General features: G+C 34.8%; 2 protein-coding genes across 2 annotated transcripts; one reads left to right on the forward strand and one right to left on the reverse strand.

The window, feature by feature from the left end:
* Positions 1–7,193: 7,193 nt before the first annotated feature.
* Positions 7,194–8,117, reverse strand: LOC115717538 (uncharacterized). The gene has a single exon (XM_030646524.2). The coding sequence runs from the start codon at positions 8,115–8,117 to the stop codon at positions 7,194–7,196; it is 924 nt and encodes a 307-aa protein (XP_030502384.2).
* A 4,635-nt stretch (positions 8,118–12,752) lies between these two features.
* LOC115698142 (uncharacterized) lies at positions 12,753–15,409 on the forward strand. The gene is made up of 3 exons (XM_030625320.2): positions 12,753–13,134; positions 14,724–14,923; positions 15,006–15,409. Exons 1-3 carry the CDS (start codon positions 13,045–13,047, stop codon positions 15,244–15,246), a joined length of 531 nt encoding a protein of 176 aa, XP_030481180.2. The 5' UTR covers positions 12,753–13,044; the 3' UTR covers positions 15,247–15,409.
* Positions 15,410–15,860: the final 451 nt, after the last annotated feature.

The following is a 15,860-nucleotide window of genomic DNA, read 5'->3' on the forward strand; positions in this document are numbered from 1 at the left end:
ATACAAAGATTTAGATTTACATGTCTAAATATTATTTTGTAATTGAAAAAGGAGGAGTTTACCTTTAATCTTTATGTCCGAAAATACATGCTGCAATATTTTTTTATAGCGGTGTTCGTTATACTCACAGCATCATCCCTATAAGTTTTTAAAGAGTTTCGAATAGTTTACATAGCCGAAAATAAGTTTAAAGTTTTTTGAACATGCGTAGTAAATTAGAATATCAGGAAGTCTGTTTCTAGTACTGCAAACTATTCAAACTTTTTTAAAAAATTTATAGCAATATTGTAATTATATCAAATACTGCTATGAAAAAAATTTAAAAAAAATATTCTGACATGTAATTTCGAGCGGAGAGTTTGACTAAAAGGTTATAATTAGCATTCCTCAGTAGTATTTACAAAAATGACTATATTTTCAAATACACATTATATTTTTAAATATAGTTTAATTATTAAACTATGTAATTATCACTCTAATAATTATCCTATCTAGTAATTATACAATTACTTCTAAACACACTTTTATTTATTTATTTTTTTAAAAAAAAAAAAAATACATTTGTTGGGTTTCAAACCTACAATCCATACCACCTAAGCCCCCTTGGCCACTTTGAGGTGTTTTCATTGTTAAATTACTTTGAGGGTTGTTTATATAGTTTTTTTTTTATTATTATTATTATTATTTTTTATTTTAGGTGTACTTATGAAAAAAATAAAAGGAAACTTACAAAATATTAGAATTTAGGTTAACTTTTACAAAAAATACTGTCACACGGAAATTTTTTCAAAAATACTGTATTTTTATAAAATAACAATGGAACACAAAATATAACAACTAAAAATAACAGTGGAACAACTAAAAAACAACAGTAGAACAACAGTGAAAACTTAACACAGTATACTGTATAAAACTTAAACAGTATTTTTTTAAAAAAATTCCGCCATACAATATAAAAATAAAAAAAAATTAAAAATTTCAATATGTGGTATAATTATCCCAAAAATAAATCCCTATTAAATATAGTTAATCATCATCAAAATTTCAAATAAGGACAATAAATATCCCACTACATCTTTTAATACTATATACTTGCATATCAATGGATCCACTTTTCTCTTAAATGGTGCTTAGTGCAATAATCTCAAAATAATGGTCATGTTTGGATAATCATCAAAAAATTAAATTATTTCCCCTTTATTTCTTAAAACAAAAATGAACACATATACATTAATTCATCTAATGCCTTCCAACAGCTGGCTTTCTATATATAGTTGTGGTATGATTCATGAAACCACTATTTTTGTCACAAAAATATATATAGTTATATAAATATGTTTTAATTTCTTTTAAGTGACATTTAGAAAAAAAATAAAAATAAAATAGAATCCATGTGGATGGATCTTCTCACAAACAATAGTTGTGAGATTGAAACATTTTATGTAACACTATAAATAATTTTTTATTTTAATTTATAAGTTGAATTCTAAGTTGTGAGTTGTTATTATTATTTTGGACCTATATTTTATAAAAATTATTAATTGTACTTTCTATTTTATTAAAATATAAAATAGACTTTATATTTTTTAAAGTAGTAAAAATATGACTCTAAGTTTAATTTTTAATAATTTTATCTTTTATTATAACCAACTTTAAGATAATTTTTAAGGCGAACAGATACAGAAAATGTAACAAATTTTATCATAATATCTCTAGATCAGATTATTATTAAATTTATTTTGACGAAAAATCAGTTCAGGGTCCTATTTGTACAATTTTAGAAAATATAGAGTTTATTTTTAATAAAACAAATTTTTTAATTGGTAACTTTTGCAAAACATAAAATCTAAAATAGTATTTATCCTTCTTCTTCTTCTTCTTATTATTATTATTATTATTATTATTATTATTATTATTATTATTGACTACTAATTGTTTAGAAAAATTTTGCACTAGACCCTTACTATATCTAAAGGGTCGTTTTGATAGATCTTCTATCTATTTCGACATTAGGAGAGCTTTTTCAGTTCAATTTTTTATTTCATGATCACATATGTTGTAATTATTTAAGACTACGTGTAAATTTTTAAAAAATTCTGAATAGTTTACAGTTTCAAAAATAAAGTTTAAACATTACCACATGTATAAAAAAAATAGTCGTGTGTGCAACAAAATATGTAATTTTTATTTTTGGCCTTGTAAACTACTCACAAATTTTTAAAATTTACAGGTAGTCCTAAATAACTATAACATATACGATCATAACAAAAATTAGACTAAAAAGTTCTCCTGTATGTCGAAGCAGATAGAGAGTCAACTGAAACAGTCCTTTAAAGGGTGTAGAGATTTTTATGATTTAGTAGATGATATTTTTATTCTTCTTTCGTTTCCCTAAAGTAAAAGTGTTTCATGTAAAATGATATACTAATAAAGTGGTGCATGGCTTAGCAAAATTTGTTATTTAATTAGATAAAAATTGTAATGGTTGGGGAATCTCCAATCTACTATGTTGTTGTGAGATATTAATGTATTTATGTTGAACTTATCTCTCCATAGTTGTTTGATGTATGCTCGATATGTACTTATCTAAAAAAACTATAAAAGTGAATATAAGTTATCCAAATATGTTGGGATACTTTTCAAAAATATTGTATCATCTAAAATAAATTTAGGTATAGTTTGATTTGTTCTAATAAAAAAAAATTATACTTTCTAGTAGAATAAGTTCACTCACGAACTGTTTTCGAACAACAACATGTTGACATCTACTACTTTATCGAATAGAAATTTAACCAATATTTGCTCAACGTGTTCTATTGCGTACATGCCGCAATCACCACTGCAATAGACATTGTTTCTAATAACTTGTATTTCTTAAATCCTTCCTTGATTTTGTTTAAATAGAAAATGCATTTGTAAGTTATTTAGTCCAATAAAATGCTCACTCATTGGAACTAACAATTTGGAAAGAATTTGCATGCAAAACATAATAAGAAAAAAGTCTAATTTAAACTGCCGAAATTTGTCAAACAACATCAAATTCTATCAAACAATATAATATTTGAGCAAATCGAAAACAGAAACAATAATTTAACTAGCAAACAAACATCAAACAACAATCAAACAAATTGGGAACTAAATAAAAATTCACAAACACAAATAATCGAACTAAATTGAGCACTAATCGATTAAATTGGAAACATAAACAATAATTTAACCACCAAATATGACAGTCAGTATTTTCGTGATCTGTAAGGAGAAATACCAAGTAAGTTGTGCAATCCTACATCGCCTAGGGAATGTCTAGGTATATAACTACGCAGTTGAAGAGAGTTTAAATGGATTGATTGGTACTACCTATATTAACAAGATGCATTTTATTTTCTGGTAGTCCATCACAAAAGAACTCCAAAGTTAAGTATGTTTGACCCGGCACGTGCGAGTGAGGACAAAGCATGCTGAAAATACTTCTGTTGTTTTGTAGGGCCAATCGTCAGTCCAGGAAGCAACCAGAGTGACATACTCGTGTATAAGAGCCAAAAATATGTGAGGGAAGACCCAACAGAAGCTTGAAGCAGGAGCGTTACACCAAACAACCATCGAACCAAGATCGAATAGCAATTGAGCAAGTGAAGAAATTATTCGCAAACATAAAAAATTGAGCAAAGATATCGAACAACAAATAAACCAGGATCAAACCAAAACAAAGGCCTAGGGAACAACTGACATGTGATCCATCAAGCAATTATCTTCAACCTTTAAACCCTAAAATTACAAAAACATATCAAAACACAATCTAATGACATCGAACCCCATCAAGCACAATAGAAAGAAAAAAAACAAAGAACATGACATAATGTCAACATTCAACCCAAAATCTCTAAATGCAAATATTCATCAAGCCCTAAAAAAACTACCACAGATTCAACATTCTAACCCGAATAATTATACCATCTGATTTATTGTCAAAAAAATTAAGAAATAAGCCGTAAAAGATATTACCTTAAGATATTTTTTTGTTAGTGATAGGTCTTCCTTGTTGTGGTTCACACTTGTGGGTCTAGCTATTTCTTAACTAGGGTGGCGGTGGTGGCAGGTGGGTCTGGGTCGTCTACGTGGTGTGGGGTGTGGGTTATAGGTCAGTGTAGTGTGGAGTTTCGTTGGACGGATGAAGGGCGGAAGAAGGAGGAAAATGGGAGTTAGAAAAATAAGCACAATTTTAAGAGGGGATCAAAATCTTTGAGTTTTTTTTTTTTTTTTTTTTTTGGCTAATTAGCAATTTTTCCCCTCGAACTTTGACATGTACTAAATCATGCCCCCTGAAATTTTTTGGCCGTTAAAAATTCTCCCTAAACTATTAAGATTATTAAATTTAAGGACTTTTGTCTAATTTTAGTAAAAAAATTCTAACATGGATGAAAGTTCAGGGGGCATTATTTAGTACTTATCAAAGTTTGAGGGGCACGATTTGGTAGATATCAAAGTTTGGGAAGCATGATTAAGTACATAAACAATCACTGAAACAGTAAAATTGAATGAAATTAGACAAAAGTCCTTAAATCTAACAATCTCAATAGTTCAGCTGAATTTTTAACGGCTAAAAAAGTTCAGGGGACATGATTTGGTATATGTCAAAATTCAGGAAAAAAAATTGCTAATTAGCTTTTTTTTTTTTTAGATGAGATGTAAGTATGAAATGTTAAACTTTCCAAATGTCTTCATATTGCTTTGGAAGATGTGAATAAATCGTTTTGTGGTTTGTTCGATATTGAGTAGGAATAGAAATTTTTTAACCCAAACACTATCAATATAAGTCTCACTAGATTTGAAAAGCACCTTAATACACCAACACATTAAGAATTATATAAAAACAAGAAACACATCGGAAAGAAAAATCGATCTCTACATTTTTCTTAAACTTTTTGAATTATTCTATATACTTGTTTTGGTAGTTTGTATGTAAGTTGTTATGTAAATTTTGATTGCGATTAAGTTATTATATAAATTGCAATGTAAATTTCTGTAAAAATATATATAAAAAAAAAAAGAACTGTTTTGAAATATAAAATTAAAAAAATTCCTAACCATTTACTAGTTACATTTCACAATTGTACTTTTCTAGTTGCATAATTTTCTCTAATTGATAAAAAAAGACACAATTTAAATAAAAACTTTTGAAAAATTCTATATGCACTCTTATATATTTTTACATATTTAAAAAAAATTAATTTAAATTTTTTTATGGTCGTATCTGTTATAGTTATTTAAAACATACTGTAAAAAATTTATGAGAAATTCAAAAAAATTTAATATACTAAAAGCAAAGTTCAAATAATCTATTATACTCGTAATTGCTTTATTTTATGTATGCGTAAAATAATCTGTTTGAATATTACTTTTTATATTATAAATTATTTTAAATTTATCAAAATTTAATAATAAAATCTTAAATAATTTTCTAAATACCAAAACAGTAATAATGCTTCGATGTAGAAGCACCCAAAACTTTCAAGTTAAAGTTTTTTTTTTTTTTTGATGAAAGAGAGGGTGTGAACACCCTCAAAGCAAATCAATTAAACAAAATAGTCAAGGTTTAAACCAGTACAAACTGCCGAAAGTAAAGCTACAAGAAAAAAGACAACAAAAAAAACCAGCAAGAGCATCCAAACATAAAGCAAACAAAAATAAAACTACAGAAGTAAATCATAATTAGGAAGATGAGAAGCAGCAGATTAGCCAGCGTGCTTCCTCCATTCGATGTAATCTGAAAGCACAGTAGGGTCCATATCCGTAGGCGTTGTTAAGCCTATTTTCCTTGTCTCCCTCGCCCAAGCAGCAACGTTGTGTGCCATATAATTACACCTTCGATTCACATGACCAATGCCCCACCCAGTAAACTGTGAGCACACCTGATGGAAGCGCTTTCGTATATCCGTGAGTTTGAAGTTGATATCCTTCCTTGATTCCATGGAAAGATCTGTGGCTACCTCCATGTTGTCACTCTGAAAGATCACATTCTTGACCCTCATCTTATGCATTAACTCGGCCGCCATGCAGACTGCAAGCCCTTCCCCAATCACCGGGTCAGTGGAGAGGCTTCTCTCAGTTTTGATGTTAACAATGTTGCCTTTGTCATCTCGAACCACCGTTGCAAGAACCACACCGTCCTCGTCCACAGAAATATCACAATTGCAGCATAGCCACGAGTCGGGTGGGGGGCGCCATTCACAGAATTCCGTCACCTCATTGCAAGCCACCTTCAGATGATCTCTAACTTTATTGTTAACATTCAGTAACACCTTCTGAGGCGGGCATCTCAATTGAGAATGCACAATAGAATTTCGTTCAGACCACACAGTTTCCGCCACACATAGAGCAGTGATCAAAATCTCTTGGAAAGTGAGATTTGGGGGTCTATTGAAGTCCTCCTTGAACCAATTCTTCCAATGTTCCCAACAGTTCACATCAACCAATTCAGCCCGAAGCCCCATAGGTGAGTTGAACCATATGGCTTTAGCCAAATTGCATTTCCATAGCAGATGGAAAATTGTCTCGACATCCTCCCCACATATAGGACAGTACACATCATTTAGTTCCATAAATTGAGCTATCTTACCTCTTGTTGGGAATGCATCCCTCTCAAGCTGCCACCAAATGAGTTTAAGACGAGGATGGATTTTGGATGTCCATAAACACTTCCATTTTGCATCCGCTGGGGTAGTATGTGTGATACCTTTGACACTCCGGCACGCCGATTTAATTGAGAAGAGTCCACTAGGTTCTCCCATCCACATCCAAGCATCCCTTGTGTCATCAACCGGTAGTTGGATATTCAAGATTGCTTTCGCGTCACTCCGGTTAAACCATTCATGGACCATCTCCACGTTCCACGTTCGATCGTCCCTCATAAATTGGCTTACCCAAGCGACACCGTGAGTTACATCTTGGAGAGGAGTAGGTCTTGTATTGGAGGAAGGCACCCACGGATCGAACCAGATGGATGTTTCTTCTCCATTACCAATCTTTTTACACACCTGAGTTAGAAGCATCGGTTTAGCTCTTAGAACTGATTTCCAAAAGCTTGAGTCCCCCTCCTTCAATTCAGCATCTAAGAAACACCTTCCATTGAGGTATTTTGATTGAATAATGGTCCCCCATAAGCTATCCTTATCCGTAAGAGCCTTCCATCCCCATTAAAGGATAAAGGCTGCATTAATAGTTTCAATTCTTCTAAACCCGAGACCACCCCGCAGTTTTGATTGACAAAGTGAACTCCAATCAATAGTATGCCAAGTCTTTTTGTTCTCCGAGTCTCCCCACCAGAAGTCTCGCAATTCTTTGTCAACTCTTCTTGCTATTTTCTTAGGAATTATATCAGAGGCAGCTACATACGTAGCGATGGAGGAGCCAACCGATTGTATGAGACACGCTCTTCCTGCCTTGGATAATAACCTTGTTTTCCAGCTTTTAACTCGTTGCATAACTTTGTCGACAAGGAAGTTTAAATCCTTAGCTCTCTTCACTGATCTGAATAAAGGCAATCCGAGGTACATAGAATCTCTATTCATCCTTTTCATCCCTAGAATATTCATGATCTCCTCCGCCTTCTTACTATGGACACCTTGGGTGAAGTGAACAGTGGATTTTTGGTAATTAACTGCTTGTCCAGACCAAGCGCAATAGTCTTCAAAACACTTAAGGAAACTTTTCGCCTCCTTCACTGATGCTTTGCCAAACAGTATAATGTCGTCGGCGAACATCAAATGTGTAATGGTTGGTCCCTCTCTTTTTACCTTGAAGCCAGCTATCTCCCCAGCCGCATTCTTTACCATTATGAGTCGAGAGAGCACGTCCGCGGCAATTATGAACAAAGCCGGAGATAACGGATCTTCTTGTCTTAAGCCACATGTCGGGGAGATCACACCTTGTACTGTACCATTCAGAAGGAGTCCCATTCTCTTGACTTTAATACACTTCTTAACCCATCTTACAAATCTGGCGTCAAACTTTAGTCTTTCCAGGACTTCCACAATAAATTTCCAACTCATCTTGTCGTAAGCTTTTTCCATATCCAGTTTAATCATCATGTATCCATTTTTCCCTCGCTTCTTCCCCATTGAGTGGACTATTTCCTTTGCAACCGCACTATTTTCCGCTATGAGCCGTCCTTTTACAAAAGCTGTTTGGGCTGGGGAGATGATCTCAGGTAAGATGCTTCGGAGTCAAAGCGCCAAGACTTTTGAGATGCATTTATAGGCGACATTGCAGAGAGCAATCGGCCTATAGTCATTTACTCCGCTGGGGCACTCTTTTTTTGGGATAAGCACGATGTTGGTGTTGTTTATACATTGGGGAAGTTCAGTATTCCTAAAAAAATGGCTGACCATATCAAGGACATCTCTTTTAACTGTTTCCCAATGCTGCATATAGAACCCCGTGGGCATTCCATCTGGTCCCGGGGCTCTTTCTTGTCCCATGGAGCGTATGCACCTTTCGATTTCTCGATCTGTTGGGAAAGCCTTCAAATGCTCGTTATCTTGAGTAGAGATGATGCAATTCGTAAGGCAGTTTAGAGCCGGAAGAGCTGCTGATTTTTTATCAATGTATATGTTGTTGAATCTTGCAATGAACAGATTAGCTATGTTGGTAATGTTTTTCTCCCACCTCCCATCTTCCAACCGGATCTGCTGAATATAATTTCGTCGACGACGGATCACAGTGGTGGCCATAAAGAATTTTGTGCATCTGTCTCCTTGCTGAAGCCACTTAACACGTGACTTTTGCCTCCAGAAAATCTCCTCCCTCGCGAGAGCTTCGGTCAGTTTGTCTCTAGCCATTGCAAGATCCTCTCCATTTACAAGAACTCTATCTTCCAGGTGCTGTAGAGCTGCTTTCGCCTCATTCACTTGGTTGCCAATTAACTTGAACTGAACTCTATTCCACCTCGCCAATTGATCCTTAGTATTTTTGAGTTTTCGGTAGAAATTAATCATTGGGTGTTGATGAAGTTTCTCTTTCCAGGCGTTCTTCACTACCCAATAGCACTTTGGATCTCTTCCCCACATTAACTCATACTTAAAGTATGTTCTGTTGCAGTTGGTCCCTCCATTCATGTCAAGAAGAATCGGTCTATGATCGGAAGTGGCTGTACTAAGCACATGGGTGATGGCATTCGGGTACAACAATCTCCACTCAATCGATGCTAGAGCTCTATCAAGACGAGCTCTTTTTAACCCACATCCCCCACTTGTAGCTTTCATTTTTTGAAACCAAGTGAACTTTCCTCCTTGTGACCCCAAATCTATCATGCCCGTTCTAGCAACCATCCGCCGCAAATCAAAGGAGTATCGTGCTGGGTTCCTCCAATTTGAGTAATGGAGATTTTCATTGTCCGCAAGAGTACCATTAAGGTCACCAATAATGACAGTAGGATTCGTGTTGTTCAAGATTAAATCGCCTATTCTGTTCCAGAAAACTTCTCTTCCCATTATAGAAGGCGGCCCATAAACACCCAATAAGTTCCAAGGAGTCCCAGGAGGCTCCGACTCGATTAGAACATTGATTAAATTTTTGTCTTCACTCATCACCGTACCCTTCATTCCATTCCTCCACACTACTCCAAAACCCCCCGCCAATCCATCAGGGGGGACATAGCTTCCATCAATAAACTGTAACTTCAAACATATTCTATCAAATTTCTCCTTTCCTAGTCTTGTTTCTGATAAAACTAACACATCGGGATTTGACTGGCGAATCAAAGCCGTCAATTGTAGAACTGCCGCGGAGTTCCCGAGACCGCGACAATTCCAAGCAAGGATTTTCATTGAGAACTTGGAGACTTTTGTGGGCAAGTCTCCATAGCCCCAAAGCAAAAAACCTGCTTGGTAGCATCCAACTGGTCATTGGTATTCTTTGAGCTTGTGATCTGTTTCATCTCTGCTGCCTCCTCTATCTCTTCAATGACACATTGACTTGGTAGATTTTTATTTCTCTCAATTACCACAAAGTGGTTATTTAGATCAATAGCTAGTTCAACTGAGGCAGTATCCCAAGAATTGCAATAATGCTTACTAACCTTGTTTTTCCTTTTGTTATCACTTTCTTTTTTGAAGCTTTTTGGTTTCATAGCTAGCATCGCCTCCTTTGTTGGTCTTCCTCTTTTCCTTGTTGGCTCCGTTGGCTTCGACACAAAGGCAGAATTTTTCCTCGGTCGTCCTCTCCTCCGTCGACTGTTGTCCTTCTCCATTGATCCAGGTGAAAACCCACTGTGTGGACACGGTAATGGAGAGTCCATGGTTTCTTCATTTCTTGGTGACACACGCTGTTCATCTTCTTGTTGGAATCTTGACTCATCATCTTTTTTGGGCAGCATATAAAAACCATTTGTTGCCTTTCTTTTTCTTGGTCCTTGATTAGCTTCATAGCAACGAATTTCTTCAATATCCAGGATTGGGTTAAAGAGAGTAGGCTCACGGTGGAATTTATCAACAGTTTGGGCTCCCAGTAATTGATTAAAAGCCAAATCCCAGCATTCCTTTGATGGATATTCCATAATATGGGCTTGTGTACCAAATGGGCTTTTTGGATCCGAGCCCAATCCTAATCCCGAGCCCAACTTCCTTGGGCTTTTCATAGTGTTGTTTTGTTCCACTTGGGCTATTACATCTTTAGCCCCTTTTAGTTTGTCATTTTCATCTTTTGCCGCCTGGGTTCCAACGGCTAGCAAATTAGGGGCTTCTATAATCGACTCTTCTTCAGTAGCATCACCCAAAGACTCTGCATCTTGATGGTCAGATGGGGAAAGTGGTATCGCGTGCCTGGTTCCAGTCTTTGCAGACACAATTTTCGTACCACTGCAGCTGGGTACATCCTTTTTCTTTTGCATTGTCCTTATCACCTCCAAAGGAGGAAGGTCTGGGAGTATCTTTTCCACGATCAGGTTTGCTGTGTTCTCAAATGGGGTAACTTCTCCAATCCCCGGCAAAGTGACCGCTGGGTATCGGTTCATGACTAGTTCACCGGAGCTAACTCTTGTCTCCACCACCGTCTCCACTTGCCTTCTCTTCCCTGGGTATTGCGTTCGAAGCTCCCTTGAATCCGCGCATTCGATCTGCAAACTAAGTCTCTGATTCTTTAACAATTGTCTCATCTTTTCATCCTTTGCCGCCTTTTGATTCACAATCCACTCACTGAACCATTTTGGCAGAGGTAAAGTGAAGGGAGACCGTTCAATAGCATCTTCGGCCATCCAGTTTCCAAACATTGGAAAGAATTCGCCTTTGGTGTTTTTAATCACTGCCGGAGTCTTGAAGCAAAATTTGTGTTCATGTGTCATTAGGCCACACTTGTAGCATATTCTTGGGAGTTTCTCATATTGATATTGAAGCCATAAGTCCTTAATCCCTGTTCTCCGAAGAAAGAAACCAGAGAACAGAGGTTTGGATAGCTCGACCGTGGCTCTGAATCGTAAAGTCCCCATGCCAAAAGAACACCTTTCAAAGTTTTTTTCGATATGCCGAGGAAGCTCATAAACTTTAGAAACTTTTCCCGCCATCTCTTGTAGATTCGTTTTGTTCCAATAGAATGGGGGAATACTTTAATCGGACCCATATTGGAGTATGATCAAACTTAACCTCCTCGGGAGTGAGCCATGAAGGCCAAGGCATAAGGACTAGTAAATAGCCACACACCAACCACGGTCTCCTGAGAAGAACATTTTCAGCATCAAAGCTTGTTCTGAATGAGAACTGTAGTAGCCCATCCTCACGTTCTTTCCAGCTCCATCCAGAGATGGAAGCCCAAGCATTGTTCAATGAACCCTGTATCGCCTTTCTGCCCAGTCTAGTGTGACAAAAGAGTTTCTCCAGAATAACCTTGCAAGGCTCATTCGGGGGATCCACTTCACCGGGATGAAGATCACAAGTGATGTCCTCCACACTAACCTGTACAGACTCCTCAAATAAATCATTAAGTGTTGTATCAGCCATATCTCGATCAAAGAAGATGAAATGGAACCTAGCACCCTGCAGTCTTGTGAACAAACTAAATGAAACAATGGTAAACTCCTCTATGTAGAAGAAGTTTCCATACACTTCCACCAGAAGTTAGCAACTCCTTACCACCTTGAAACGGCATTAAGAGGGCCTTTAAACTTTCATACTAACTATATGAGCCATACTCTTTCAAGTTAAAGTTTAATTGGTCTATATTTGGCTATTTGCCAAGAAATTTTGCAATTATCTCCACAAAAAAACAATTATTATTTTTCTAATTAGTCAAACACTTCTTTTGATGATGTATGTTATATATACTAAAAAGGAATCAACCATCTTTATTCTAATCAACTTCAATACAATTTTACTTTTTCTTTTCTCATTTTTTTAAGGAAAAATATTATAGAATTTTAGCATACTTATACTTTAAGTTAATAATCTTAGTTTAATTAGTATTATATAAAAGATATATAGATATTTAAGTTTAATTTTAGACCATAATAACATTTAAGTTATATTTTTACAATTATGTTGTATTCGATAGTCATTATTTATGTGTTATTTTTTTATTGATATATATTTAAATTAATTTTTCTAAAAAAATTAATAACTCAAACGAATTAAAAATTTTAAAATTATAACTTAAATATTATTAGCATTAAAATTAAATTTAAATATATATTTATACCGTAAATTATTGTATTTAAAATAAAAATAAAAAAAAAATTGTCATACAAATAAAGAACACTTGTTCATAACAACCGCGTATTGATATCGTACAACAATAAAACTCTTCACAAATGAAGAAGAAATTGAAACGAAAGAATCAAAAAAAGATCATAACTTTATGATTTTCAAGGCATAAAAACTCATATTGTGTGCCACAAAAACCAAACCTTTACTCTCTATTCTAGGATTTTGTTGGTTAAAGCTTCTGTCTTTCAATATTATATATATACATAGTATCAATTATTAGACACTTGTTAAGGTTTTGTTGACTTTTTGAGTTGGTGGGTCAGAAAAAGGTGAGAGCTTTTGAAGCTTTGAAGTCATGGCTTCCACTCTGGTACTGGTTTTGGTCTTCATTTTTGATTTGATTGCTTTTGCTCTTGCTGTTGCTGCTGAGCAGAGAAGAACTACTGTGAGTTTAATCTCTCTCTCTCTCTCTCTCTCTCTCTCTCTCTCTCTCTCTCTGTGTATTGAAATGTTTAAGCTTTGGTTTAGATTTGGTAAAAGTTTGGGTTTTGGGGGAAAAAAATTCAGTTGATTGGGGTAACCTAGCTGTTGTTTGAATATGAGGTTTTTGAGCTCTTTAAAGTTGAGCAAAATTTGTTGTTGTAAACATAATTTTGAAGAACCCCTTTGAGTTGTTTGATGTGGTTCTTAAAAATTAATCCTTTATTTTTATTTGTGTGGATCTTGAGATAACATGTGGAAAATCTTTTGTGTGTATATATAATTGATGTGGGGGCTTTATGTATTACAACCTTTACAATCCCATGTGAGAAATGGGACTTGTTTTTAAAGAAATGATGGTCAATTTGTATGGAAGTTTCCTTGTTAGATGTATTCAAGTAGTTCTATGCTAATAATAGGATCTTAGGTGTTTTGGCAGCATGTGAAAGATTAACACTTATTCAAGTTTATGGTGCATGAGGCTAGTTCTTCAAGTGGGTTGGCTACTATGCTATTTTGAGGTTAGCTCATGTGATTAGGTGAGATTAAAGTGTCCATTCTTCATGAATGTGTACTTTAAGGTGGTGTTTGGTTCGGAAAAATGAAAACATAAGAATAGAAATAGGAGTTGGAATAGAATGGAATCGAAATGATCTTTCCTTCCATTTCAGAATGGAATAGTTATTCTGCTAAAATGATGGAAAAATCATTCTAATACTTTATAATGTAACCAAATAAAGAAATGAATAAAAATTATTTCTATTCCATTTTATTATCTCCAACTAAACACCGCTATAAGGATCCCATGGGATCTACTTAGTGATTTTGCTTGATTTAACTTCATAATAAGGTTTTATGAGAGGATGCCATTACAAAGAAAGTTCAAGAAATTGATAGATGGTTCTTAATTGTAAAACAGAAGAATATGAATATTTTCTAGACTTGTGACTGACTTGGGTTGTGTTTCAATCAATCTGAGCTAGGTCTTTAATTGTAGACTAGTTTTTTTAATCTACCTTATTCTCTACTAACTCGAAAAAGTTAAGATTCTTTTTTCCTTTTACGCGTTTTAGTTAGATTCTTTATCTATAAATTCAACAATATTGACACTTAAGAAGGGTAGCTCAAATAGTTAGGTATGTGATAATGTTCTCAGAGATTCGAGTCTCTACTTTTCTGGTGCCCAAATATTGTAGGATTAAGCAGGAAAATTAGTTTCATATATGGGTTTTGTTGAAAACATTACACATAGTAATTGAATGAGCATGTTGATGATTGCATATGTTCCATTTTATCTCTTTAGAACTTGTAAACTTCGTATCATAGTTGAACTTTTTGCTTTTCAATTATGATTTGTTAAAAATGCAAACTTTATTGGTCAAGTGAATTGGCTCACTCATAGGATAGTTTAGTTACTAGTTAGTTATTCAGTTAAGTGTTCTTTAGTTAGTTAAGTTAGTTGCATTATTTCCTAATCATTTCAAGGAATCGAATGCCATAACTTTTCGGTTATGACTTATAAATTTTGAACTCACTCTGTTCTTTCCCCAACAGGCAAGATTAGTAAAGCAAGCTGATTACACCTATTGTGTTTATGACAAAGATATCGCGACTGGTTTAGGCGTTGGGGCGTTTTTGTTCTTGTTGATAAGTCAAATCATTATAATGGTAGTAACCCGATGCTTGTGTTGTGGGAAGGCATTAAGACCGAGCGGTTCAAGGGCTTGGGCCATTGTTCTGTTCATTTCTAGCTGGTATAGTTCAACTTCTAATCATATCAGTTCAATCAAATCACTCTTTAGCTCGAATTCTAACAACTCGAATACAACATTTCAGGATATTCTTCGTCATTGCAGTATCGTGTTTGCTCTCGGCTTCAGTGTCAAACGCGGTTCACACCAAGTATAGGAGATCGTTGTCGTGTAAGGTAGTGAGGAAAGGTTTCTTTGGAGCAGGAGCTGCATTTGTTGTGCTTACAGGTATAGCGACCGAGCTCTTTTATGTTAGTTTTTCTAGGGCGAACGACGGTTATGCAACTTATGCTAGGGACACCGGTGTTAGAATGGGGAATCTGTAGTTGAAAATTTCTCATGAAGATGTAAAAGAAAATGGGATTTGAAGAAACATATTTGTGTAGTTTTTCTTTATGGAAAGACAAGGATAGAGTTATGTGATTATTGATAAATATTATTGTATGAGTTTCACTTATGGAAAGTTATATTAGATGAAAGTTTCTCTTGTGTGTGTTCTTTCAATTTGGATCAACCATTAAAAAGGAGAGAACTTTACTATTACTACTAATCGAAATTCAGTATGTATAATCGATTATAAAGGAGTAGATTTTGTTCGAACAGGCCTCGTCCCGTCTTCACTGGATTTGTTACCTCGAGTTCTCTAGAAAAAAAGGGAATTTTTCGGTTTGTTACCTTGAGTTCTCTAGAATTAAGGGCAATTTTTCGATTTGTTACCTCGAGTTCTCTAGAAAAAAAAGGGAATTTTTCGGTTTGTTACCTCGAGTTCTCTAGAATTAAGGGCAATTTTTCAATTTGTTACCTCGAGTTCTCTAGAAAAAAAGGGAATTTTTCGGTTTGTTACCTCGAGTTCTCTAGAATTAAGGGCAATTTTTCGATTTGTTACCTCGAGTTCTCTAGAAAAGGGAGAATTTTTCTTCTCCCAAGCCATTTCGATTTA

This window comes from Cannabis sativa, chromosome 7 (assembly GCF_029168945.1).
Source record: "Cannabis sativa cultivar Pink pepper isolate KNU-18-1 chromosome 7, ASM2916894v1, whole genome shotgun sequence".
Classification (NCBI taxonomy): domain Eukaryota; kingdom Viridiplantae; phylum Streptophyta; class Magnoliopsida; order Rosales; family Cannabaceae; genus Cannabis; species Cannabis sativa.

What these genes read in the sequence shown, in the direction of transcription:
- LOC115717538 (XM_030646524.2), bottom strand. Translation starts at nt 8,117, where the DNA reads ATGGGGAAGAAGCGAGGGAAAAATGGATACATGATGATTAAACTGGAT.
- LOC115698142 (XM_030625320.2), top strand. Translation starts at nt 13,045, where the DNA reads ATGGCTTCCACTCTGGTACTGGTTTTGGTCTTCATTTTTGATTTGATT. An exon ending in CTGAGCAGAGAAGAACTACT is followed by an intron (nt 13,135 to 14,723) that starts GTGAGTTTAATC and finishes TTTCCCCAACAG; the next exon opens with GCAAGATTAGTAAAGCAAGC. An exon ending in GTTCTGTTCATTTCTAGCTG is followed by an intron (nt 14,924 to 15,005) that starts GTATAGTTCAAC and finishes ACAACATTTCAG; the next exon opens with GATATTCTTCGTCATTGCAG.